The 27,254-nt window shown below is 46.4% G+C and overlaps 1 protein-coding gene across 1 annotated transcript in view; it reads left to right on the forward strand.

The window, feature by feature from the left end:
* The window catches only part of LOC139569805 (uncharacterized), a 122,624-nt gene extending 95,672 nt beyond the window's left edge, over nt 1-26,952 (forward strand). The window contains exons 12-23 of the mRNA XM_071391519.1: nt 3,250-3,344; nt 9,600-9,696; nt 10,817-10,944; nt 11,519-11,611; nt 15,220-15,512; nt 15,871-16,642; nt 17,780-17,830; nt 18,148-18,291; nt 22,662-22,778; nt 23,488-23,537; nt 23,661-23,861; nt 24,035-26,952. Of these exons, the coding sequence (XP_071247620.1) occupies nt 3,250-3,344; nt 9,600-9,696; nt 10,817-10,944; nt 11,519-11,611; nt 15,220-15,512; nt 15,871-16,642; nt 17,780-17,830; nt 18,148-18,291; nt 22,662-22,778; nt 23,488-23,537; nt 23,661-23,861; nt 24,035-24,101 (2,108 nt within the window). The 3' untranslated portion in view covers nt 24,102-26,952. The remainder of the gene's footprint in view (nt 1-3,249; nt 3,345-9,599; nt 9,697-10,816; nt 10,945-11,518; nt 11,612-15,219; nt 15,513-15,870; nt 16,643-17,779; nt 17,831-18,147; nt 18,292-22,661; nt 22,779-23,487; nt 23,538-23,660; nt 23,862-24,034) is intronic.
* The last annotated feature ends 302 nt before the right edge of the window (nt 26,953-27,254 follow it).

Genomic DNA, 27,254 nt, shown 5'->3' on the forward strand with positions numbered 1-27,254 from the left:
CACTTAGTGTGAATGTTCTGTTGTTATATATGATGGGAACATTTAACACTTCATGTGAATGTTCTGCTGTTATATATGATGGGAACATTTAACACTTCATGTGAATGTTCTGCTGTGGGGCAGGGTTACCTCCAGCACCGTATTAACTAGAGGTCGACCCATTAGGATTTTTCAATGCCGATACCGATACCGATTATTGGAGGACCAAAAAAAAGCCGATCCCGATTTAATATTTGACAATTACAACAATACTGAATGAACAATGAACACTTTTATTTTAACTTAAATAAAATAAAATAATCAAATAAATAATGAAACATTTTCAATTTGGTTTAAATAATGCAAAAACACAGTGTTGGAGAAGAAAGTAAAAGTGCAATATGTGCCATGTAAGAAAGCTAATGTTTAAGTTCCTTGCTCAGAACATGAGCACATATGAAAGCTGGTGGTTCAATATTCCCAGTTAAGAAGTTTTAGGTTGTAGTTCTTATAGTAATTATACGACTATTTCTCTCTCTTCCATTTGTATTTCATACACCTTTGACTTTTGGATGTTCCTATAAGCACTTTAGTATTGCCAGCCTAATCTCGGGAGTTGATAGGCTTGAAGTCATAAACAGCACTGTGTTGCATAAACAGCAAGTATTGCGAAGAGCTGCTGGAAAACGCAGTAAAGTTTGAATGAATACTTACGAGTCTGCTGCTGCCTTTCACCGCTCAGTCAGACTGCTCTATCAAATATCAAATCATAGACTTAATTATAATTTAATAAATACAGAAATACGAGCCTTTGGTCATTAATATGGTCAAATCCAGAAACTATAATTTCGAAAACAAAACGTTTATTCTTTCAGTGAAATACGGAACCGTTCCTTATTTTATCTAACGGGTGGCATCCATAAGTCTAAATATTGCTGTTTCATTGCACAACTTTCAACGTTATGTCATAATTATGTAAAATTCTGGCAAATTAATTCACAGTTCGCAAGGAGCCAGGCGGCCCAAACTGTTGCATATACACTGACTCTGCGTGCAATGAACGCAAGAGAAGTGACACAATTTCCCTAGTTAATATTGCCTGCTAACATGAATTTCTTTTAACTAAATATGCAGGTTTAAAAATATATATTTCTGTGTATTGATTTTAAGAAAGGCATTGATGTTTATGTACATTTGTGCAAAGATTGTGCTTCTTCTATATGCAACGCAGGACAAGCTAGTTAACCTAGTGATATCATCAACCATGTGTAGTTAACTAGTGATTATGTTAAGATTGATTGTTTTTTATAAGATAAGTTTAATGCTAGCTAGCACCTTACCTTGGCTCCTTGATGTACTCGCGAAACAGGTGGTCAGCCTGCCACGCAGTTTCCTCGTGGATTGCAATGTAATCGGCCAGAATCGGCGTCCCAAAAAGACAGATTACAGATTGTTATGAAAACTTGAAATCAGCCCTAATTAATCGGCCATGCCAATGAATCGGTCGACCTCTAGTATTAACCCTTCTACAGGGGGAGGCTATTCCCTACATAGTGCACTACACTCTTAGAAAACAACATTTGCTATCTAGAACTTAAAAGGGTTCTTCGGTTGTCCCATAGTAGAACCCTTTGACGAACCCTTTTTGGATCCAGGTAGAACCCATTCCACAGAGTGTTCTACATGGAACCATAAAGTGTTCTTCCTGGAACCAAAAAGGGTTCTACATGAAACCAAACAGGTTTCTCCTATGGCGACAGCCGAAGAACCCTTTTGGAACCCTTTTCTTCTAAGAGTGTATGTTTTATCAGATTCCTAGGGGCCTATTGGTCAAAAGTAGTGCCATTGGGGACTCAGCCTAGTCATCCACTGTTCCCTTCACCAGACAGCCCACACAATGCAAGGGGTCAGGACAACCAGTGACCATATCTCTAATCCTATTTTCTCGTAATCATGACCACTCACCATCCCAGCGATGCGATTGGCTAAGCTGGAGATGACTGTTGTTGTCAGCGGTGACAGATGTCAATGATGACAGGTGTCTCAGAGTAGACAATGAAACTAAGTACACATCAATTAAATTCAAACCAATCAATCTATAGCAGTCGACATACTGCCCAGACAGACACAAAGCTAAAGCACTAACTGATCCAACATCACTGATCCAACATCACTGATCCAACATCATCAGATATTTGTGTGTGTGTGTGTGTGTGTGTGTGTGTGTGTTTTCAGTAATACTCCTGGTTTGATACAGCTACCACGTGCTGTATCAAGTCAAAGTGAAACACTCCTGTTGTGATGGGATGAAACGTGTTTCAATAAGGGTAGAAGAAGAGGAGGAGAGAAAGATGAGAGAGAGAAATATGAGAGAGAGAAAGATGAGGGAGAGAAAGATGAGGGAGAGAAAGATGAGGGAGAGAAAGATGAGGGGGGTAGAAGGATGAGGGAGAGAAAGATGAGGGAGAGGGAGAAGGGAGGGAGGAGAGGGATAGGGGAGAGAGAGGGAGAAGGGAGGGAGGAGAGGGATAGAGGGAGGGAGGAGAGAGAGGGAGAAGGGAGGGAGGAGAGAGAGGGAGAAGGGAGGGAAGAGAGAGATAGAGGGACATGGAGGTAGGGATGAGGGATAAAGGTATGGAGGGAGAGAGATGGAGTCAGGAAGGAAGGGAGAGATAGAGGGAGGGAGGGATAGAGCGAGGGAGGGATGAGAGAGGGATGAGGGAGGGAGGGATGAGGCAGGCAGGCAAAGCAATCAGAAAATATCAGCCGCAGCAGGGGGTCACCCTAACATAACACCACACACACACACACACACACACACACACACACACACACACACACACACACACACACACACACACACACACACACACACACACACACACACACACACACACACACACACACACACTGGGACAGACAAACCATTAAATTAATACAGTAGCACTCTGTGTCCCTTTCGCTGTCTCTTTCCCTATCCCTTGCTCTTTCTCTCTTCTTCTCTCTCTCTCTCTCTCTCTCTCTTTCTCTCTCTCGTTGAACCTCCCTCCCTCTGAGACTATGGTTGTTAACAGTAGTTAATAATTGACAGATAGTCTTTTTTTTGTCTAAAAGCAGCCGTGTCTGTGGTGTGTTAGTGTAGAATCATCTGGAAATGAACAGAACATGACAATATTCTGCTCAGAGGCGACAGGACAGTGTTTTATACCACCCCGTATTCCCTCCAATGCAAACTTTAACACTATAGTTGTCTGTCCTCTCTCCTTGCAGGCTCGGCCCCCACCCAGAGAACAGTGTTGTCTGCAGCCAAACCCAAGATCACCCTGGACCCTCACATACGCCTCAAGTCTGACAAACTGGACCTGGTGAGTCCATCTCTGCTCTCTGCCTGCCTGTTAGGCTGTCTGTCTATCTGTCTGGCTGCCTGTCTGCCTGTCTGTTTGTCTGTCTGGACCCCCATTTATGCCTCAAGTCTGACAAACTGGACCCTAGTCCCTAGTGTCTGCTCTGATGAACTAGCCCTGGTGAGTCTCTAGTGTCTGCTCTGATGAACTAGCCCTGGTGAGTCTCTAGTGTCTGCTCTGATGAACTAGCCCTGGTGAGTCTCTAGTGTCTGTTCTGATGAACTAGCCCTGGTGAGTCTCTAGTGTCTGCTCTGATGAACTAGCCCTGGTGTCTGCTCTGATGAACTAGCCCTGATGAGTCCCTAGTGTCTGCTCTGATGAACTAGCCCTGATGAGTCCCTAGTGTCTGCTCTGATGAACTAGCCCTGGTGAGTCTCTAGTGTCTGCTCTGATGAACTAGCCCTGGTGAGTCTCTAGTGTCTGCTCTGATGAACTAGCCCTGGTGTCTGCTCTGATGAACTAGCCCTGGTGAGTCTCTAGTGTCTGCTCTGATGAACTAGCCCTGGTGAGTCTCTAGTGTCTGGTCTGATGAACTAGCCCTGGTGAGTCTCTAGTGTCTGCTCTGATGAACTAGCCCTGGTGAGTCTCTAGTGTCTGGTCTGATGAACTAGCCCTGGTGAGTCTCTAGTGTCTGCTCTGATGAACTAGCCCTGGTGAGTCCCTAGTGTCTGCTCTGATGAACTAGCCCTGATGAGTCTCTAGTGTCTGCTCTGATGAACTAGCCCTGATGAGTCTCTAGTGTCTGCTCTGATGAACTAGCCCTGATGAACTAGCCCTGGTGAACTAGCCCTGATGAGTCTCTAGTGTCTGCTCTGATGAACTAGCCCTGGTGAGTCCCTAGTGTCTGCTCTGATGAACTAGCCCTGGTGAGTCTCTAGTGTCTGCTCTGATGAACTAGCCCTGGTGAGTCCCTAGTGTCTGCTCTGATGAACTAGCCCTGGTGTCTGCTCTGATGAACTAGCCCTGGTGAGTCTCTAGTGTCTGCTCTGATGAACTAGCCCTGGTGAGTCCCTAGTGTCTGCTCTGATGAACTAGCCCTGGTGAGTCTCTAGTGTCTGCTCTGATGAACTAGCCCTGATGAATCCCTAGTGTCTGTTATGATGAACTAGCCCTGGTGAGTCCCTAGTGTCTGCTCTGATGAACTAGCCCTGATGAATCCCTAGTGTCTGTTATGATGAACTAGCCCTGGTGAGTCCCTAGTGTCTGCTCTGATGAACTAGCCCTGGTGTCTGCTCTGATGAACTAGCCCTGGTGAGTCCCTAGTGTCTGCTCTGATGAACTAGCCATGGTGAGTCCCTAGTGTCTGCTCTGATGAACTAGCCCTGGTGAACTAGCCCTGGTGTCTGCTCTGATGAACTAGCCCTGGTGAGTCCCTAGTGTCTGCTCTGATGAACTAGCCCTGGTGAGTCCCTGGTGTCTGCTCTGATGAACTAGCCCTGGTGAGTCCCTAGTGTCTCCTGATGAACTAGCCCTGGTGAGTCTCTAGTGTCTGCTCTGATGAACTAGCCCTGGTGTCTGCTCTGATGAACTAGCCCTGGTGAGTCTCTAGTGTCTGCTCTGATGAACTAGCCCTGATGAGTCCCTAGTGTCTGTTATGATGAACTAGCCCTGGTGAGTCCCTAGTGTCTGTTATGATGAACTAGCCCTGGTGAACTAGCCCTGGTGAGTCTCTAGTGTCTGCTCTGATGAACTAGCCCTGGTGAGTCCCTAGTGTCTGTTATGATGAACTAGCCCTGATGAACTAGCCCTGGTGAGTCCCTAGTGTCTGTTATGATGAACTAGCCCTGGTGAACTAGCCCTGGTGAGTCTCTAGTGTCTGCTCTGATGAACTAGCCCTGATGAGTCTCTAGTGTCTGCTCTGATGAACTAGCCCTGGTGAGTCCCTAGTGTCTGCTCTGATGAACTAGCCCTGGTGAGTCCCTAGTGTCTGCTCTGATGAACTAGCCCTGGTGAGTCTCTAGTGTCTGTTCTGATGAACTAGCCCTGGTGAGTCTCTAGTGTCTGCTCTGATGAACTAGCCCTGATGAGTCCCTAGTGTCTGCTCTGATGAACTAGCCCTGATGAGTCTCTAGTGTCTGCTCTGATGAACTAGCCCTGATGAGTCTCTAGTGTCTGCTCTGATGAACTAGCCCTGGTGTCTGCTCTGATGAACTAGCCCTGGTGAGTCCCTAGTGTCTGCTCTGATGAACTAGCCCTGATGAGTCCCTAGTGTCTGCTCTGATGAACTAGCCCTGATGAACTAGCCCTGGTGAGTCTCTAGTGTCTGTTATGATGAACTAGCCCTGATGTCTGCTCTGATGAACTAGCCCTGATGAACTAGCCCTGGTGAGTCTCTAGTGTCTGCTCTGATGAACTAGCCCTGGTGAGTCCCTAGTGTCTGCTCTGATGAACTAGCCCTGGTGAACTAGCCCTGGTGAGTCTCTAGTGTCTGCTCTGATGAACTAGCCCTGATGAACTAGCCCTGGTGAGTCTCTAGTGTCTGCTCTGATGAACTAGCCCTGATGAGTCCCTAGTGTCTGCTCTGATGAACTAGCCCTGGTGAGTCCCTAGTGTCTGCTCTGATGAACTAGCCCTGGTGAGTCTCTAGTGTCTGCTCTGATGAACTAGCCCTGGTGAGTCTCTAGTGTCTGCTCTGATGAACTAGCCCTGATGAGTCTCTAGTGTCTGCTCTGATGAACTAGCCCTGATGAGTCTCTAGTGTCTGTTCTGATGAACTAGCCCTGATGAGTCTCTAGTGTCTGCTCTGAGGAACTAGCCCTGATGAGTCTCTAGTGTCTGCTCTGATGAACTAGCCCTGGTGTCTGCTCTGATGAACTAGCCCTGATGAACTAGCCCTGATGAGTCTCTAGTGTCTGCTCTGATGAACTAGCCCTGGTGAGTCCCTAGTGTCTGCTCTGATGAACTAGCCCTGGTGAGTCTCTAGTGTCTGCTCTGATGAACTAGCCCTGGTGTCTGCTCTGATGAACTAGCCCTGATGAGTCTCTAGTGTCTGCTCTGATGAACTAGCCCTGGTGAGTCCCTAGTGTCTGCTCTGATGAACTAGCCCTGGTGAACTAGCCCCGGTGAGTCTCTAGTGTCTGCTCTGATGAACTAGCCCTGGTGTCTGCTCTGATGAACTAGCCCTGATGAGTCTCTAGTGTCTGTTCTGATGAACTAGCCCTGGTGAGTCTCTAGTGTCTGCTCTGATGAACTAGCCCTGATGAGTCTCTAGTGTCTGCTCTGATGAACTAGCCCTGATGAGTCTCTAGTGTCTGTTCTGATGAACTAGCCCTGATGAGTCTCTAGTGTCTGCTCTGAGGAACTAGCCCTGATGAGTCTCTAGTGTCTGCTCTGATGAACTAGCCCTGGTGTCTGCTCTGATGAACTAGCCCTGATGATCTAGCCCTGGTGTCTGCTCTGATGAACTAGCCCTGATGAACTAGCCCTGATGTCTGCTCTGATGAACTAGCCCTGATGAACTAGCCCTGATGAGTCCCTAGTTAAATAAATAAAAACACATGCACATTTGTGGCCTGCTGGAGGTCATTTTGCAGGGCTCTGGCAGTGCTCCTCCTTGCACAAAGGCGGAGGTAGCGGTCCTGCTGCTGGGTTGTTGCCCTCCTACGGCCTCCTCCACGTCTCCTGATGTACTGGCCTGTCTCCTGGTAGCGCCTCCATGCTCTGGACACTACGCTGACAGACACAGCAAACCTTCTTGCCACAGCTCGCATTGATGTGCCATCCTGGATGAGCTGCACTACCTGAGCCACTTGTGTGGGTTGTAGACTCCGTCTCATGCTACCACTAGAGTGAAAGCACTGCCAGCATTCAAAAGTGACCAAAACATCAGCCAGGAAGCATAGGAACTGAGAAGTGGTCTGTGGTCACCACCTGCAGAACCACTCCTTTATTGGGGGTGTCTTGCTAATTGCCTATAATTTCCACCTTTTGTCTATTCCATTTGCACAACAGCATGTGAAATTTATTGTCAATCAGTGTTGCTTCCTAAGTGGACAGTTTGATTTCACAGAAGTGTGATTGACTTGGAGTTACATTGTGTTGTTTAAGTGTTCCCTTTATTTTTTTGAGCAGTGTATATCATCTCCTTCTTTCCTCTCTCTCCATTCCACCACCGTATACTCCCCCTGTATCTCTCTATCTCTCTCTCCATTCCACCACCATATACTCCCCCTGTATCTCTCTCTCTCTCTCTCCATTCCACCACCATATACTCCCCCTGTATCTCTCTCTCTCTCTCCATTCCACCACCGTATACTCCCCCTGTATCTCTATCTCTCTATCTCTCTCTCCATTCCACCACCGTATACTCCCCCTGTATCTCTCTATCTCTCTCTCCATTCCACCACCGTATACTCCCCCTGTATCTCTATCTCTCTCTCTCCATTCCACCACCGTATACTCCCCCTGTATCTCTCTCTCTCTCTCTCCATTCCACCACTGTATACTCCCCCTGTATCTCTCTCTCTCTCTCTCCATTCCACCACCGTATACTCCCCCTGTATCTCTCTCTCTCTCTCTCCATTCCACCACCGTATACTCCCCCTGTATCTCTCTCTCTCTCTCTCCATTCCACCTCCGTATACTCCCCCTGTATCTCTCTCTCTCTCTCTCCATTCCACCACCGTATACTCCCCCTGTATATCTCTCTCTCTCTCTATCTCTCTCCATTCCACCACTGTATACTCCCCCTGTATATCTCTCTCTCTCTCTATCTCTCTCTCCATTCCACCACTGTATACTCCCCCTGTATATCTCTCTCTCTCTCTATCTCTCTCTCCATTCCACCACCGTATACTCCCCCTGTATCTCTCTCTCTCTCTCTCTCTCTATCTCTCTCTCCATTCCACCTCCGTATACTCCCCCTGTATCTCTCTCTCTCTCGCTCCATTCCACCACCGTATACTCCCCCTGTATCTCTCTCTCTCTCTCTATCTCTCTCTCCATTCCACCTCTGTATACTCCCCCTGTATCTCTCTCTCTCTCGCTCCATTCCACCTCCGTATACTCCCCCTGTATCTCTCTATCTCTCTTTCCATTCCACCACCATATACTCCCCCTGTATCTCTGTGTGCCTGTAGTTTTGTCACGGACGTCCACTGCAGTTGTTTAGCAGTGATTTTAATCTAATCTTAATCTCACTCAGTCTGTGACTGACCCTAATCTAGCACAGTGTCATTAATGGGATTATGCCCTGGCTGTGGCTCTAGTCCCTGCTCCCTGGCTCTGGTTCCTGCCTGGTACGAGTTGCGTTGCAGGAGGGAGCACTTTAATGTCACACACAGACACAATACCCTACAGCTTTACTGTACTGGTTCACTGTGGTGATATGTAACAGAGACAGGGTTAGTTAGAGAGAAAGAGAGAGGGAGAGAGGAGAGAGAGAGAGCGAGAGAGAGAGAAAAAGAAAGAAAGAAAGAAAGAAAGGGAGGGAGAGAGAGAGAGAGAGAAAAGCACAAGAGAGAGAGCGAGAGAGAGAGAGAGAGAGCGAGAGAAAGAAAGAAAGAAAGAAAGAAAGAAAGGGAGATAGAGAGAGAAAGCACAAGAGAGAGAGTGAGAGAGAGAGTGAGAGAGAGAGTGAGAGAGAGAGCGAGAGAGAGAGAGAGAAAGAAAGAAAGAAAGGGGGAGGGAGAGAGAGAGAGAGAAAGCACAAGAGAGAGAGTGAGAGAGAGAGCGAGAGAGAGAGAGAGAAAGAGAAGAAAGAAAGAAAGAAAGAAAGAAAGAGGGAGATAGAGAGAGAGAGAGAACAACAGGTTGTTTATCTGAAGATCTGTAATGTGTCTAGTGTAGAGAAGTTGTCTTCAGGACAACCAAGTTCAAGGAGAAGAGAGATTTGTGGTGTAATACTGCTGTTATACTGCCCCCTGCAGGATTTGGGACTTCAACCACACAGAAGAGGGTTTTATTTTGTAATACCCTGACAAGATATACTGTCTCTCATACACCATGTCCTCAGTGAGCAGGGATGTACCATAATGTGAGATTTAAATTCTTCTTAACTCTCTCTCCCCTCTCTCTCTCTCCTCTGTCTCGCTCCTCCTCTCTTTCCCCCCTCTCTCTCTCTCTCTCTCTCTCTCTCTCTCTCTCTCTCTCTCTCTCTCTCTCTCCTCTCTCTCTTTCCCCTCTCTCTCTCTCTTTCTCCTCTCTCTCTCTCTCTCTCTCTCTCTCTCTCTCTCTCTCTCTCTCTCTCTCTCCCCTCTCTCGCCCCCCCCCCACCAGGCGTTGTCGTACCTTGGTCTGGACGTGACGGAGGAGAAGACGAGGAAGCTGAGAGAAAGTCTTATCACTGACCCACAGGGAACGGTGTCCTACGGAGGTATACTGTCTCCATAGCTACCACACACCTACTGTCTCCATAGCTACCACACACCTACTGTCTCCATAGCTACCACACACCTACTGTCTCCATAGCTACCACTCACCTACTGTCTCTAAAGCTACCACACACCTACTGTCTCCATAGCTACCACACACCTACTGTCTCCATAGCTACCACACACCTACTGTCTCCATAGCTACCACACACCTACTGTCTCCATAGCTACCACACACCTACTGTCTCCATAGCTACCACACACCTACTGTCTCCATAGCTAGTAGTTCATCATGAAACATACACCTCTGCCTTTCTTCTTCTTCCCGGAGAGTTCTTTATTTGTATCTACACAATGTACTGAGAACCCAGCTGGCTCCATGGACAGGGACAGTATATCTGGAGAGAGCCATGATTCCGTGAAACAGAATATATTACAGTAGCTGATGTCTGTCTGGAAGGAGATCCTCGCCCTGAGCTCGTCTACTTTATTGTCCAGGGACTGAACATTATGTAGTAATATACTAGGAAGCATCGGATGGTGTGCATGCCTCCTAGGTCAAACTAAAAGTCCACTCCGAATACCTATTTTCCATCGGCAGCATCTTGGAGCAGCCTCTGGGATAAGTTAAATCGCCTTGGGGTTTACGAACAAAGGATCCAATTCAGGAAAGTCGTATTTCTGGTCGAAATGCTGGTGAGTTACCGCCGCTCTGATATCCAAAAGTTATTTCCGGTTGTATGTAATCACGCAAAAAAACGCTCTGAGCTAAATAAAACGCACATAAAAAACTAATACTGCAAAGTTGCTTAGGCGCTAGAAATAGAGCAGCCATGTCTGTCGACGCCATCCATTTCAATTCAGTCAATTCAGCGGGTTAACAACATTTCTACACAATAAGAAATCTCATAGAGAAGCATTGAAGAAACTTGAACTGAATTATAATGGACTTGACCCCAACCCATCCCAGTCACACCAATATCCCTTTAACCTGTTAAGACAGTCTGTGTCCTCGATGGCTCCCTATTCACAAGCTACTACATAGGGAATAGGGGTTCTGATTGGCTCCTGATGTTTTATACAGAGTATAACTCTTCTTTTTCGTTTGTTGTCGCCTGGCAGACTTCGTTGATGCCACACGCAACGTCTACCAAGAGAATCTGGAGGAGGCGGGACTAGGGCAGAAAGAGTTCATGTTCTCCTATCACGAAGCAGCTAGCTTGATGGACACCTCTGCCTTCCACTCCCCGGTAAGAAAACAACATTGACTTGTGCTTCTTGTTTCAAAGTACTGGGTGTATTAAGTTCTTGTTATAGAGTCCTTGAGGCTCCTCCTGACTTTGAGGCTTGTGTGACTTTGTGAAGTTTGAGTGAAGAGGATTTACAGACCGTGTTTCTTTGAGGAGATTTACACGCTGCAGCAGCACAAGGGAATCATCAAAGATGTCTTTAAGAGCTTCATTGTGACGGTCCCTGTCTCTCTCTCACACACACACACACACACACACACACACACACACACACACACACACACACACACACACACACACACACACACACACACACACACACACACACACACACACACACACACACACACACACACACACACACACACACACACACACACAGAGTCTTTGAGAGCTGCCTACCTCTAAAACTTCCATTGTAATGTTCCCTGTCAGATAAAGGGTGTGCTTCTCACGTCATTGTATGCATGAGTGTGTGTGTGCATGGGTTTGTGTATGCGTGAGTGTGTGTGTGCATGGGTTTGTGTACACGTACAGTGCGTAGCTCCAGTCTAACGGCTGTGTTGTGTACCAGACCTGTGATTCAGAATGCTCCTACAGTAGTGAAGAACTGGAACGCTTTCAGACCGAGGTGAAACAGCTGCAGAACCAGATTAAACAACTCAAGGTGAACTCACACTCCTGTCCAAACATCACATCTCTGTGTCAGTGTGGGTGAGAGAGAGAGAGAGAGAGAGAGAGAGAGAGAGAGAGAGAGAGAGAGAGAGAGAGAGAGAGAGAGAGAGAGAGAGAGAGAGAGAGAGAGAGAGAGAGAGAGAGAGAGAGAGAGAGAGAGAGTGTCAAACTTTATTAACACTAATTTTCACATATCCACTGCAACTGATAGTGTTATAACCACTGGCTAAACTAATAGCTTTTCTCAACATAATTCATAACTTTATAATTTATAACAAAATATAATGTCAATGTAATAAATCGTACTGAAATGAAATGTTGAACAAATAACATAATATATATTTATAATTATACTGAAAAAATATGAAAATGCTTCACGTAAAGTGTTGGTCCCAAAGATCCCAGAAATGTTCCAAACGCACAAAAAGCTTATTTCCCTCAAATTGTGAACAAATGTGTTTACATCCTGTCAGTGAGCATTTCTCCTTTGCTAATATGATCCATCCACCTGACAGGTGTGGCCTATCAACAAGCTGATTAAACAGCATGATCATTACACAGGTGCACCTTGGACTGGGGACAATAAAAGGCCACTCTAAAATGTGCAGTTTTGTCATACAACACAATGCCACAAATGTCTCTAGTTTTGAGGGAGCGTGCAATTGGCATGCTGACTACAGGAATGTCCACCAGAGCTGTTGCCAGATAATTTAATGTTAATTTCTCTACCATAAGCCGCTTCCAACATTGTTTTCGAGAATTTGGCAGTACGTCTAACCTCACAACCGCAGACCATGTGCAACCACGCCAGCCCAGGACCTCCACATCAGGCTTCTTCACCTGCGGGATCGTCTGAGACCAGCCACCCGGACAACTGATGAAACTGTGGGTTTGCACAACCGAATAATTTCTGAACAAACGGTCAGAAACCGTCTTAGGGCATTTCATCTGCGTCGTCCTCGCCAGGGTCTTGACCTGACTGCAGTTCGGCGTTGTAACCGACTTCAGTGGGCAAATGTTCCCCTTCGATGGTCACTGGCACGCTGGAGAAGTGCGCTCTTCACGGATGAATCCCAGTTTCAACTGTACCGGGCTGATGGCAGACAGCGTGTATGGTGTCGTGTGGGCGAGCGGTTTACTGATGTCAACGTTGTGAGCAGAGCGCCCCATGGTAGCAGTGGGGTTATGGTATGGGCAGGCATAAGCTACAGACAACGAACACAATTGCATTTTATTGATGGCAATCTGAATGCACAGAGATACTGAGATGATATCCCATTGTCGTGTCATTCATCTGCCTCCATCAATTCATGTTTCAGCATGATAATGCACGGCCCCATGTCACAAGGATCTGTATACAATTCCTGGAAGCTGAATATAAACAGTTTTTCCATGACCTTATTACTCACCAGACATGTTACCCATTGAGCATGTTTGGCATGCTCTGGATCGACATGTACAACAGAGTGTTCCAGTTCCCGCCAATATCCATCAACTTCACACAGCCATTGAAGAGGAGTGGGACAACATTCCACAGGCCACAATCAACAGCCTGATCAACTCTGCGAAGGAGATGTGTCGCACTGCATGAGGCAAATGGTCACACCAGATACTGACAGTTTTTTTTTTAAAGGTACCTCTGACCAACAGATGCATATCTCCAATTATGTGAAATCCATAGATTACGGTCTAATGAATTTATTTCAATTGACTGATTTCCTCATATGAACTGTAACTCAGGAACATGTTTGAAATTGTTGCATGTTGCATTTATATTTTGGTTCAGTGTTAGTTGTTATTTTGCAACAATCCTCATTTTCATACACCATGTACAGTATATGTACACTTGTAAATGTTTATGTACAATTATAAACTGGGTGGTTCGAGCCCTGAATGCTGATTGGCTGAAATGACAGAACATTTGTTTTTACTGTTCTAATTACTTTGGTAACCAGTTTATAATAGCAATAAGGCACCTCAGGGGTCTGTGGTGTGTGGTATCCAGGCACTCCGCATTGTGTCGTGCTAAGAACAGCCCTTAGCTGTTGTAAACTCAGCAAAAAAAGATACGTCCCTTTTTCAGGACCCTGTCTTTCAAAGATAATTCGTAAAAATCCAAATAACTTCACAGATCTTCATTGTAAAAGGTTTAAACACTGTTTCCCATGCTTGTTCAATGAACCATAAACAATTAATGAACATACAACTGTGGAACGGTCGTTAAGACACTAACAGCTTTAAGGTCACAGTTATGAAAACTTAGGACACCAAAGAGGCCTTTCTACTGACTCTGAAAAACACCAAAGAAGATGCCCGGGGTCCCTGCTCACCTGCGTGAACGTGCCTTAGGCATGCTGCAAGGTGGCATGAGGGCTGCAGATGTGGCCAGGGCAATAAATTGCAATGTCCATACTGTGAAACACCTAAGACAGCGCTACAGGGAGACAGGATGGACAGCTGATCGTCCTTGCAGTGGCAGACCACGTGTAACAACACCTGCACAGGATCGGTACATCCGAACATCACACCTGCGGGACAGGCACAGGATGGCAACAACAACTGACCGAGTTACACCAGGAACGCACAATCCCTCCATCAGTGCTCAGACTGTCCGCAATAGGCTGAGAGAGGCTGGACTGAGGGCTTGTAGGCCTGTTGTAAGGCAGGTCCTCACCAGACATCACCGGCAACAACGTTGCTTATGGGCACAAACCCACTGTCGCTGGACCAGACAGGACTGGCAAAAAGTGCTCTTCACTGACGAGTCGCGGTTTTGTCTCACCAGGGTTGATGGTCGGATTCGTGTTTATCGCCGAAGGAATGAGTGTTACACTGAGGCGGTGTATCACAGCATCATCGGACTGAGCTTGTTGTCATTGCAGGCTATCTCAATGCTGTGTGTTACAGGGAAGACATCCTCCTCCCTCATGTGGTACCCTTCCTGCAGGCTCATCCTGACATGACCCTCCAGCATGACAATGCCACCAGCCATACTGCTCGTTCTGTGCGGGATTTCCTGCAAGACAGGAATGTCAGTGTTCTGCCATGGCCAGCGAAGAGCCCGGATCTCAATCCCATTGAGCACGTCTGGGACCTGTTAAATCGGAGGGTGAGGGCTAGGGCCATTCCCCACAGAAATGTCCAGGAACTTGCAGGTGCCTTGGTGGAAGAGTGGGGTAACATCTCACAGCAAGAACTGGCAAATCTGCTGCAGTCCATGAGGAGGAGATGCACTGCAGTACTTAATGCAGCTGGTGGCCACACCAGATACTGACTGTTACTTTTGATTTTGACCCCCCATTTGTTCAGGGACACATTATTCAATTTCTGTTATTCACATGTCTGTGGAACTTGTTCAGTTTATGTCTCAGTTGTTGAATCTTGTTATGTTCATACAAATATTTACACATGTTAAGTTTGCTGAAAATGAACGCAGTTGACAGTGAGAGGATGTTTCTTTTTTTGCTAAGTTTATATTGGCCACACCCCCTCGGGCCTTATTGCTTAAATATACAATGTTACAATGTTACTATTTTACAAAGTTACAATGTGCAATGTGTATCAGAGTAACATTGAATTGACTTCCAACTTTGTTCACAGTCCATTCACAGTCAACCTGATGGTTTTCCTACACTACCCCAGGGCAGTCAACCTGCTGGTTTTCCTACACTACCCCAGGTCAGTCAACCTGCTGGTTTTCCTACACTACCCCAGGGCAGTCAACCTGCTGGTTTTCCTACACTACCCCAGGGCAGTCAACCTGCTGGTTTTCCTACACTACCCCAGGGCAGTCAACCTGCTGGTTTTCCTACACTACCCCAGTCAGTCAACCTGCTGGTTTTCCTACACTACCCCAGGGCAGTCAACCTGCTGGTTTTCCTACACTACCCCAGGTCAGTCAACCTGCTGGTTTTCCTACATTACCACAGGGCAGTCAACCTACTGGTTTTCCTACACTACCCCAGGTCAGTCAACCTGATGGTTTTCCTACACTACCCCAGGTCAGTCAACCTGCTGGTTTTCCAACACTACCCCAGGGCAGTCAACCTGCTGGTTTTCCAACACTACCCCAGTCAGTCAACCTGCTGGTTTTCCAACACTACCCCAGATCATTCAACCTGCTAGTTTTCCTACACTACCCCAGTCAGTCAACCTGCTGGTTTTCCTACACTACCCCAGGTCAGTCACCCTGCTGGTTTTCCTACACTACCCCAGATCATTCAACCTGCTAGTTTTCCTACACTACCCCAGGTCAGTCAACCTGCTGGTTTTCCTACACTACCCCAGGTCAGTCAACCTGCTGGTTTTCCTACACTACCCCAGGTCAGTCAACCTGCTGGTTTTCCTACATTACCCCAGTCAGTCAACCTGCTGGTTTTCCAACGCTACCCTAGGTCAGTCAACCTGCTGGTTTTCCTACACTACCCCAGGTCAGTCAACCTGCTGGTTTTCCTACATTACCCCAGTCAGTCAACCTGCTGGTTTTCCAACGCTACCCCAGGTCAGTCAACCTGCTGGTTTTCCTACACTACCCCAGGTCAGTCAACCTGCTGGTTTTCCTACACTACCCCAGGTCAGTCAACCTGCTGGTTTTCCTACACTACCACAGGTCAGTCAACCTGCTGGTTTTCCTACACTACCCCAGGTCAGTCAACATGCTGGTTTTCCAACATTACCCCAGATCAGTCAACCTGATGGTTTTCCTACACTACCCCAGGTCAGTCAACCTGATGGTTTTCCTACACTACCACAGGTCAGTCAACCTGCTGGTTTTCCTACACTACCCCAGGTCAGTCAACATGCTGGTTTTCCAACATTACCCCAGATCAGTCAACCTGCTGGTTTTCCTACACTACCCCAGGGCAGTCAACCTGATGGTTTTCCTACACTACCCCAGGTCAGTCAACCTGCTGTTTTTCCTACATTACCACAGGTCAGTCAACCTGATGGTTTTCCTACACTACCCCAGGACACAGAGCACAGCAAGTCAACCCTGGAGGAGGAGCTACACAACACCTCAGAGGTGAGTGACAACCAGACTCAGCCAATCACAATGCTTAAGAATAGGTTGATGAAGCAGTATTATATTGTATTTAGTATATCCCATCATATCCCACCATATCCCATCATATCCCACCGTATCGCAGCGTATCCCATCATATCCCACCGTATCCCACCGTATCCCATCGTATCCCACCGTATCCCATCGTATCCCATCGTATCCCACCGTATCCCATCGTATCCCACCGTATCCCATCGTATCCCACCGTATCCCATCGTATCCCACCGTATCCCATCGTATCCCACCGTATCCCATCGTATCCCATCGTATCCCACCGTATCCCATCGTATCCCACCGTATCCCACCGTATTCCACCGTATCCCATCGTATCCCACCGTATCCCATCGTATCCCACCGTATCCCACCGTATCCCACCGTATCCCACCGTATCCCATCGTATCCCACCGTATCCCACCGTATCCCATCGTATCCCACCGTATCCCACCGTATCCCACCGTATCCCATCGTATCCCACCGTATCCCATCGTATCCCACCATATCCCACCGTATCCCACCGTATCCCACCGTATCCCACCATATCCCACCGTATCCCATCGTATCCCACCGTATCCCATTGTATCCCACCATATCCCACCGTATCCCACCGTATCCCATTGTATCCCACCATATCCCACCGTATCCCATCGTATCCCACCGTATCCCACCATATCCCATCTTATCTCATCGTATCCCACCGTATCCCATCGTATCCCACCGTATCCCACCGTATCCCACCGTATCCCACCATATCCCACCTTATCCCATCGTATCCCACCGTATCTCATCTTATCCTATCATATCCTATCATATCCTATCATATCCTATCCTATCTTATCGTATTCTATCCTATCCTATCTTATCGTATCCTATCCTATCTTATCGTATCCTATCATATCCTATCGTATCCTATCATATCCTATCGTATTCTATCGTATTCTATCGTATCCTATCGTATCCTATTGTATCTTATCCTATCTTGTCCAGGCATAGTTGTATTAACACACTCTCATTCTTGCTCTTTTTCCTTCACTCATTCCCTCCCTCCCTCCCTCCCTCCCTCCCTCCCTCCCTCCCTCCCTCCCTCCCTCCCTCCATCAGAAAGTGTGTGCGACGGTAGAGGAGAACAGTCGTCTGAAGACTCGTCTGCAGGTAATATTTATCCTCTAATAAACCCCTAAACAAGACAAGAGACTTCACCCCCACAGCTGCTCCATGGTCTCTCTATGTGTACAGTATGTGTCCTCATGTAAATGTCTGCAGTACGGCTCCAACCTCTATGTGTACAGTATGTGTCCTCATGTAAATGTCTGCAGTACTGCTGCCCCCCCCCCCCCTCCCGGCTCCAACCTCTATGTGTACAGTATGTGTCCCAAGTTGAATTTCTGTTAGACCTTGGGTACTTCTTCATCTCCTCTTCTTCTTCTTCTTCATCTCCTCTTCTTCTTCTTCTTCTTCTACCCCTGCAGGTAGCGGAGGCAGTGCAGAGAGACAGACAGAGTAACAGTGCAGAGCAGGACTATGAAGAGGTCATTACACTGCTAGAGGCTGAGATCAAAGACCTGAAGAACCAACTGGCGGGAAAGAACCAGAAGGGTCTGGAAGCTACTAAGGTAGACTTAAAACCCGTTTATGGAAGAAAGGACTAGTGTCGTCTGGGTGGGCCGCAGACACAAGTGATGACAAAGCAGTCAGAAAGACTAGTGACGTCTGGGTGGGCCGCAGACACAAGTGATGACAAAGCAGTCAGGAAGACTAGTGTCGTCTGGGTGGGCCGCAGACACAAGTGATGACAAAGCAGTCAGAAAGACTAGTGACGTCTGGGTGGGCCGCAGACACAAGTGATGACAAAGCAGTCAGAAAGACTAGTTTCGTCTGGGTGGGCCGCAGACACAAGTGATGACAAAGCAGTCAGAAAGACTAGTTTCGTCTGGGTGGGCCGCAGACACAAGTGATGACAAAGCAGTCAGAAAGACTAGTGTCGTCTGGGTGGGCCACAGACACAAGTGATGACAAAGCAGTCAGGAAGACTAGTGACGTCTGGGTGGGCCGCAGACACAAGTGATGACAAAGCAGTCAGGAAGACTAGTTTCGTCTGGGTGGGCCGCAGACACAAGTGATGACAAAGCAGTCAGAAAGATGTGCAGGTTGGTTGCAGTGGAGGGCAGCAGGCCTCTCCATTTCTGAAACACTCCAGACAATTGCTTGTGACCCAGCAAGACAACACTAGTCTTTTCTACCATAGAATACTGTGACCCAGCAGGACAGCACTAGTCTTTTCTACCATAGAATACTGTGACCCAGCAGGACAACACTAGTCTTTTCTACCATAGAATACTGTGACCCAGCAGGACAGGACTAGTCTTTTCTACCATAGAATACTGTGACCCAGCAGGACAACACTAGTCTTTTCTACCATAGAATACTGTGACCCAGCAGGACAGGACTAGTCTTTTCTACCATAGAATACTGTGACCCAGCAGGACAACACTAGTCTTTTCTACCATAGAATACTGTGACCCAGCAGGACAACACTAGTCTTTTCTACCATAGAATACTGTGACCCAGCAGGACAGGACTAGTCTTTTCTACCATAGAATACTGTGACCCAGCAGGACAGGACTAGTCTTTTCTACCATAGAATACTGTGACCCAGCAGGACAGGACTAGTCTTTTCTACCATAGAATACTGTGACCCAGCAGGACAACACTAGTCTTTTCTACCATAGAATACTGTGACCCAGCAGGACAACACTAGTCTTTTCTACCATAGAATACTGTGACCCAGCAGGACAACACTAGTCTTTTCTACCATAGAATACTGTGACCCAGCAGGACAGGACTAGTCTTTTCTACCATAGAATACTGTGACCCAGCAGGACAGGACTAGTCTTTTCTACCATAGAATACTGTGACCCAGCAGGACAACACTCGTCTTTTCTACCATAGAATACTGTGACCCAGCAGGACAGGACTAGTCTTTTCTACCATAGAATACTGTGACCCAGCAGGACAGGACTAGTCTTTTCTACCATAGAATACTGTGACCCAGCAGGACAGGACTAGTCTTCTCTACCATAGAATACTGTGACCCAGCATGACAACACTAGTCTTTTCTACCATAGAATACTGTGACCCAGCATGACAGCACTAGTCTTTTCTACCATAGAATACTGTGACCCAGCATGACAACACTAGTCTTTTCTACCATAGAATACTGTGACCCAGCAGGACAACACTAGTTTTTTCTACCATAGAATACTGTGACCCAGCATGACAACACTAGTCTTTTCTACCATAGAATACTGTGACCCAGCATGACAACACTAGTCTTTTCTACCATAGAATACTGTGACCCAGCAGGACAACACTAGTCTTTTCTACCATAGAATACTGTGACCCAGCAGGACAGGACTAGTCTTTTCTACCATAGAATACTGTGACCCAGCAGGACAGGACTAGTCTTTTCTACCATAGAATACTGTGACCCAGCAGGACAACACTAGTCTTTTCTACCATAGAATACTGTGACCCAGCAGGACAGGACTAGTCTTTTCTACCATAGAATACTGTGACCCAGCAGGACAGGACTAGTCTTTTCTACCATAGAATACTGTGACCCAGCAGGACATCACTAGTCTTTTCTACCATAGAATACTGTGACCCAGCAGGACAGGACTAGTCTTTTCTACCATAGAATACTGTGACCCAGCAGGACAGGACTAGTCTTTTCTACCATAGTATACTGTGACCCAGCAGGACAGCACTAGTCTTTTCTACCATAGAATACTGTGACCCAGCAGGACGGGACTAGTCTTTTCTACCATAGAATACTGTGACCCAGCAGGACAGGACTAGTCTTTTCTACCATAAAATACTGTGACCCAGCAGGACACCACTAGTCTTTTCTACCATAGAATACTGTGACCCAGCAGGACACCACTAGTCTTTTCTACCATAGAATACTGTGACCCAGCAGGACAACACTAGTCTTTTCTACCATAGAATACTGTGACCCAGCAGGACAGGACTAGTCTTTTCTACCATAGAATACTGTGACCCAGCAGGACAGGACTAGTCTTTTCTACCATAGAATACTGTGACCCAGCAGGACAGGACTAGTCTTCTCTACCATAGAATACTGTGACCCAGCAGGACAACACTAGTCTTTTCTACCATAGAATACTGTGACCCAGCAGGACAACACTAGTCTTTTCTACCATAGAATACTGTGACCCAGCAGGACAGCACTGGTCTTTTCTACCATAGAATACTGTGACCCAGCAGGACACCACTAGTCTTCTCTACCATAGAATACTGTGACCCAGGAGGACACCACTAGTCTTCTCTACCATAGAATACTGTGACCCAGCAGGACAGGACTAGTCTTTTCTACCATAGAATACTGTGACCCAGCAGGACAACACTAGTCTTTTCTACCATAGAATACTGAGACCCAGCAGGACAGGACTAGTCTTTTCTACCATAGAATACTGTGACCCAGCAGGACAGGACTAGTCTTTTCTACCATAAAATACTGTGACCCAGCAGGACAACACTAGTCTTTTCTACCATAGAATACTGTGACCCAGCAGGACAACACTAGTCTTTTCTACCATAGAATACTGTGACCCAGCAGGACAGCACTAGTCTTTTCTACCATAGAATACTGTGACCCAGCAGGACAACACTAGTCTTTTCTACCATAGAATACTGTGACCCAGCAGGACAACACTAGTCTTTTCTACCATAGAATACTGTGACCCAGCAGGACAACACTAGTCTTTTCTACCATAGAATACTGTGACCCAGCAGGACAGGACTAGTCTTTTCTACCATAGAATACTGTGACCCAGCAGGACAGGACTAGTCTTTTCTACCATAGAATACTGTGACCCAGCAGGACAACACTAGTCTTTTCTACCATAGAATACTGTGACCCAGCAGGACAGGACTAGTCTTTTCTACCATAGAATACTGTGACCCAGCAGGACAGGACTAGTCTTTTCTACCATAGTATACTGTGACCCAGCAGGACAGCACTAGTCTTTTCTACCATAGAATACTGTGACCCAGCAGGACGGGACTAGTCTTTTCTACCATAGAATACTGTGACCCAGCAGGACAGGACTAGTCTTTTCTACCATAAAATACTGTGACCCAGCAGGACACCACTAGTCTTTTCTACCATAGAATACTGTGACCCAGCAGGACACCACTAGTCTTTTCTACCATAGAATACTGTGACCCAGCAGGACAACACTAGTCTTTTCTACCATAGAATACTGTGACCCAGCAGGACAGGACTAGTCTTTTCTACCATAGAATACTGTGACCCAGCAGGACAACACTAGTCTTTTCTACCATAGAATACTGTGACCCAGCAGGACAGGACTAGTCTTTTCTACCATAGAATACTGTGACCCAGCAGGACGGGACTAGTCTTTTCTACCATAGAATACTGAGACCCAGCAGGACAACACTAGTCTTTTCTACCATAGAATACTGTGACCCAGCAGGACAGGACTAGTCTTTTCTACCATAGAATACTGTGACCCAGCAGGACAACACTAGTCTTTTCTACCATAGAATACTGTGACCCAGCAGGACAGGACTAGTCTTTTCTACCATAGAATACTGTGACCCAGCAGGACAACACTAGTCTTTTCTACCATAGAATACTGTGACCCAGCAGGACAGCACTAGTCTTTTCTACCATAGAATACTGTGACCCAGCAGGACAGCACTAGTCTTTTCTACCATAGAATACTGTGACCCAGCAGGACAACACTAGTCTTTTCTACCATAGAATACTGTGACCCAGCAGGACAACACTAGTCTTTTCTACCATAGAATACTGTGACCCAGCAGGACAGCACTAGTCAGGAAGATCTGGAGTTTAACAGGAAGTGATTATGTGTGTTGTACCCCAGAAGGATGTGATGGAGTAAAACAGGAAGTGATTCTGTGTGTTATACTCCAGGAAGATGTGATGGAGCTAAACAGGAAGTTGTCGATGATTGACTGTCAGCTGAGGAAGTCTGAGCTGAGCAGAAGACACCTGGAGATCTCCAACAAGAAACTACTGGGATTCGCACAGGTACACTACACCTGTAACACATCTGTGACACACCTTTACAACAACACTACCTGTCCACCTCTCATACAACTAACTCCTGGGTTTCCCAGAGGTACATTACATCTGTGACACTCCAGGAAATTATGAGCTAAACAGGAGCATATACTGTCAGCATCTGGCTACAGAAACACCTGGGATCTCCAACAAGTAACTACTGGGCTTCACACAGGTAACATTACATCTGTGACACACCTTTACAACAACACTCACCTGTCCACCTCTCATACAACTAACTCCTGGGCTTCACACAGGTAACATTACATCTGTGACACACCTTTACAACAACACTCACCTGTCCACCTCTCATACAACTAACTCCTGGGCTTCACACAGGTAACATTACATCTGTAACACACCTTTACAACAACACTACCTGTCCACCTCTCAACTGTAAACACAGTCACACAGGTTGTGTAACACACCTACCTGTGAGCCCTAGCTGACGCCTCTCTGGTCATGCTCTGTTGTGTTCTGAACCTGTACTGCCACCTAGTGGTTCAAAACTACTTTCTAGTTTTATGTATGTGGATTTCTGTGCTGACTGACTGGCTGACTGGCTGTCTGGCTAACTGGCTGGCCGACTGGCTGACTGGCTGACTGGCTGGCTGACTGGCTGACTGGCTGGCTGACTGGCTGACTGGCTGACTGGCTGACTGTGTTTATTTCTCAGAATGTTCACAAAGTGCTCACCACCCCCAGCTTGTTTGGAATGGAAAATGGGTAAGTGCTTATCTTGTAAATCGAACTCCTTTATGACAATTCTTCTGTCGTTCTGACAGTCTGTTGATATGACCAGAGGGTTTGGGTGTGTGTGTGTGCATGTGTGCTTCCTTGTACTAATAGGAGTAACAGGACCTCTCCAGCCACAGACAGTCCAGAGACCCCCTCTCCCATCCCAGACCCAGCCTGCCAGTTAGCTGCAGAGGCCAGGGAGCTGGTGGAGGGGGTCAGATCCCTGAGCAGCACCGATGATACAGCCCCTCTCAGTGACTCAGAGGCGGGTGAACCACCTGACCCAGCCATGGACCCTAACCGGGCAACACAGTAAGTATGTATGATCAGCACTTACTTCCACTCACAACCCATCTGTATCTAGATGGAATATGGCCTCTGAGTATTTGATAGCCATAGTCTTCCCTCTCCTCTCTCCTCCTTACCTTCCACTCTTCCTTATCTTCCTCTGTTCCCTCACCTCCTTCCCTCCCTCTCTTCCTCAGCCCTCATAGCTCGCAGGCTCAGACATCTCCTACAGAAGTTCCAGCCAAAGACAAGCGCCACCAGTAGAGAACGTTCAGAGAACGTCACAGAGAGGGTTTTAGACAACGTTACAAGGACGTCAAAAGAACAACGTGGCTGGGGACTAGGCTCAGAAGAACACTGTGCTTGGCTGACTCTACCTTTACCTAAAAACTACCAACAACCCTTTAAAAGACAGACAGACAAATTGAGAGAGACAACCAGACAGACTGTATGTAGGATGCTATCCAGTGTGCGTAAAAAAATAATACTTACAACTCTTTAAAAATGAACTACTGTCATTAGTTGAGGCTTCAGTCAGTGTTTTGGGATTACTTTACCGATTAACCGCAAACTGTTCTAGTTGCTCTGTTTTCTAATACAGCTGTATGTGTACTTCCATTTCTCTGTTGATATTTAGCATTTGTCAGAATGTGAACGAAGGGGAGATTCTCAACTGGGAGCGACTGGGAAGGATAGCAGGTTTTGAGGTGAAATGGCAGAGACTTGTAGATGCAGTTCAGTTTGTTCCAAAGAGCTTGCCGTAGCCGATTAGACGTCACTACAAAGCCAAGACGCTACCGTTGGGTTTGTAGGTGTTCAGACGTACAGCATGAGCTATGATGATGATGATGATGATGATGATGATGATGCACTAAACCTTTCTATCCCTGAGTTCCAATACTCTATAAAAGATTCCTTCTCTCATGTCCTATTTCCTTGTATCCTATTTCCTTGTATCCTTCCTGACCACTGAAATATGGAGAGACCGGATAGTTACATTCAATATGCTGGTATGACATTGGCTGCTCGTCAAATTGGTTCCATCCGTTTATTTTTGGGATCAGCGGTCCTCACGGATACGAAGAGAGATGAAGACGTTTGTGTTCATTATCTGAGAGATGACAGAAATGTGTATTTTTGCTCACAACCCTTCCCAGAGGTGAGGAGAGGAAGCAAGGCTAGGATATTGGAACCTAGCCCTAGCTGTCTCTATAGCTGTATCGCCACGGGTACAGTAAGTGCCCTGTATGTGTATACTTCAGAGAGAGAGAGAGGATAACGTGAACGATGTGCCCTGATCCAAAGCGTGTCATCCTGATGACATCGTGTCACCGTGGTGATGACCCTGTGTACAGAAACTGTTTGTCCCTTATACTGAAGTGCTCTGATGAACTGTCTGTCTGTTTTGAAGATGATTTTGTACTGGAAAAGCCAATTTTCCTTTCCGGATAGCGAAGAAGAGGAAGAAGCTTTAGGACCTGCACGAGCTGTCATGGCGACGCCGAGACGTCTGCTTTTGCTTTTATTATAAAACCTTGTAAATCTTTAAGCTGAAAGAAATACTGCACTCTCCTTTGATGTCCTTCTCCACATCTACTGACTGATGCACGCACACACACACACACACACACACACACACACACACACACACACACACACACACACACACACACACACACACACACACACAGACACACACACACACACACAAATCCGCTGGACCCAGCCAGAGCTTACTATAGTATGTCTGTGTCAATTGAAGCTCGTTCAAGGCTTTGTCTATGAGGATTCCTTTCTTCCTTACTGTTGAGTTCTGTGAATACTTACTACGCTGTCATATCACATATGTTCCGTAACTTCTGTTAGAACTGCGTCTCCATAACAACAGCTGTGTGGAGGTTCCGTTCCATAACCCTAACCCACAGGTTGTTGGCTTGTCCTCTGAGATTGAGGTTATGTCACCAAGACAATAAAATAAGAATGGAAAAAACAACAACAATGGCTTTGTAGCAGTGGCTGTGTCTCGATGGTCGTAACTAGCTCCCTTTCCTTGTGTCCTTTCCTTGTGTCCTTTTCCTTCAGGATCAGTGATATGGAAAGGAGTGATACTGTAGGTAAAAAAGCCATCCAATCCTTTCACCTGTTAGAGGCCCTGAAGGAAAGGAGATGAGGGGAGGAGACAAGGAAAGGAAGTAATGAAAGAGTATTGAGACCCAGCCGGTGTCTTATCAACTCAAAACACCTGATACTTCCTTAGTGCTAATGAAGGAAAGGAGACAAGGAAGGAAGCCAATGACGAGAATTGAGACACAACGCAAAGCAGTGTATCTCAACTGGAAACACCATCCGTAGCGTAATCATCAGTACCATCCTATCACTGCATGGTTCTGGTTCTGACAACCTGGCGTTCAACATCATCAGTACCATCCTATCACTGCATGGTTCTGGTTCTGACAACCTGGCGTTCAACATCATCAGTACCATCCTATCACTGCATGGTTCTGGTTCTGACAACCTGGCGTTCAACATCATCAGTACCATCCTATCACTGCATGGTTCTGGTTCTGACAACCTGGCGTTCAACATCCAACTATGGAATCAAATGTTTGGTTTCAGGAATGTAGAGAAAAACATGAGTTATACTGTCTTGTTTAAATGAATAGGTTGTATGATAACGATACCTGTGTGGTGGGATATATGGGCTTGCGTCCCAATAATCTCTCCTTTCTCCCGAAGTGTGCACTTGTTCACTTTCCTTTATGGGTTTCAAAGGACGTGACTGGAATATGGAACTCCCTCTAGACTCCAGCCCATGCCAACACCAATCCAATTATTTTACATGTGTATGGAGTAGTGAACGAGTGCACACTTCAGGAAAGAAAGAGAGACTATTGGGACACAAGTCAAGGAGATCTGTACAACAGGAGGTCATCTAACATTAATAAGACATACCGTAGCCGGCTAAATGTGTCAGATGTGTTGTGTTTATATTGTTAAATGCACATGCTTTTTCAAAACTGACTGACACGTAGTCCTGTAATTGAACTAGATTGCATCTTATGTGTGGCCTCCGAACTTTCTTTTACTGTTTTTAATAAAGGATTAACCTCAAATACATCTGTGTACCTGTAGTTTCCTACTATATATATTTCTACATGTCTGTGTTTGACTTCAACACCGGCCTACTTACAACAGGGGAGTAAACAAGGTTTAGGTGAAGTCAGGTGAACGTACATTTCAATTCAACAATGTCATATATTTTCAATGTGGACTCTTCTTGTTGCAGTGTTGAGTTTTCTGAATTGACCCCAACCCTGGTAGTAATACTGGGTTTATACGTAGTACCTCTAAATGCTTGTGTAAACAAGCAGCCGCCCGAAGGCTTGTGTCAGTCTTTTATTAGATCACCAAAACACT

This window comes from Salvelinus alpinus, chromosome 1 (assembly GCF_045679555.1).
Source record: "Salvelinus alpinus chromosome 1, SLU_Salpinus.1, whole genome shotgun sequence".
Taxonomy (NCBI): Eukaryota; Metazoa; Chordata; class Actinopteri; order Salmoniformes; family Salmonidae; genus Salvelinus; species Salvelinus alpinus.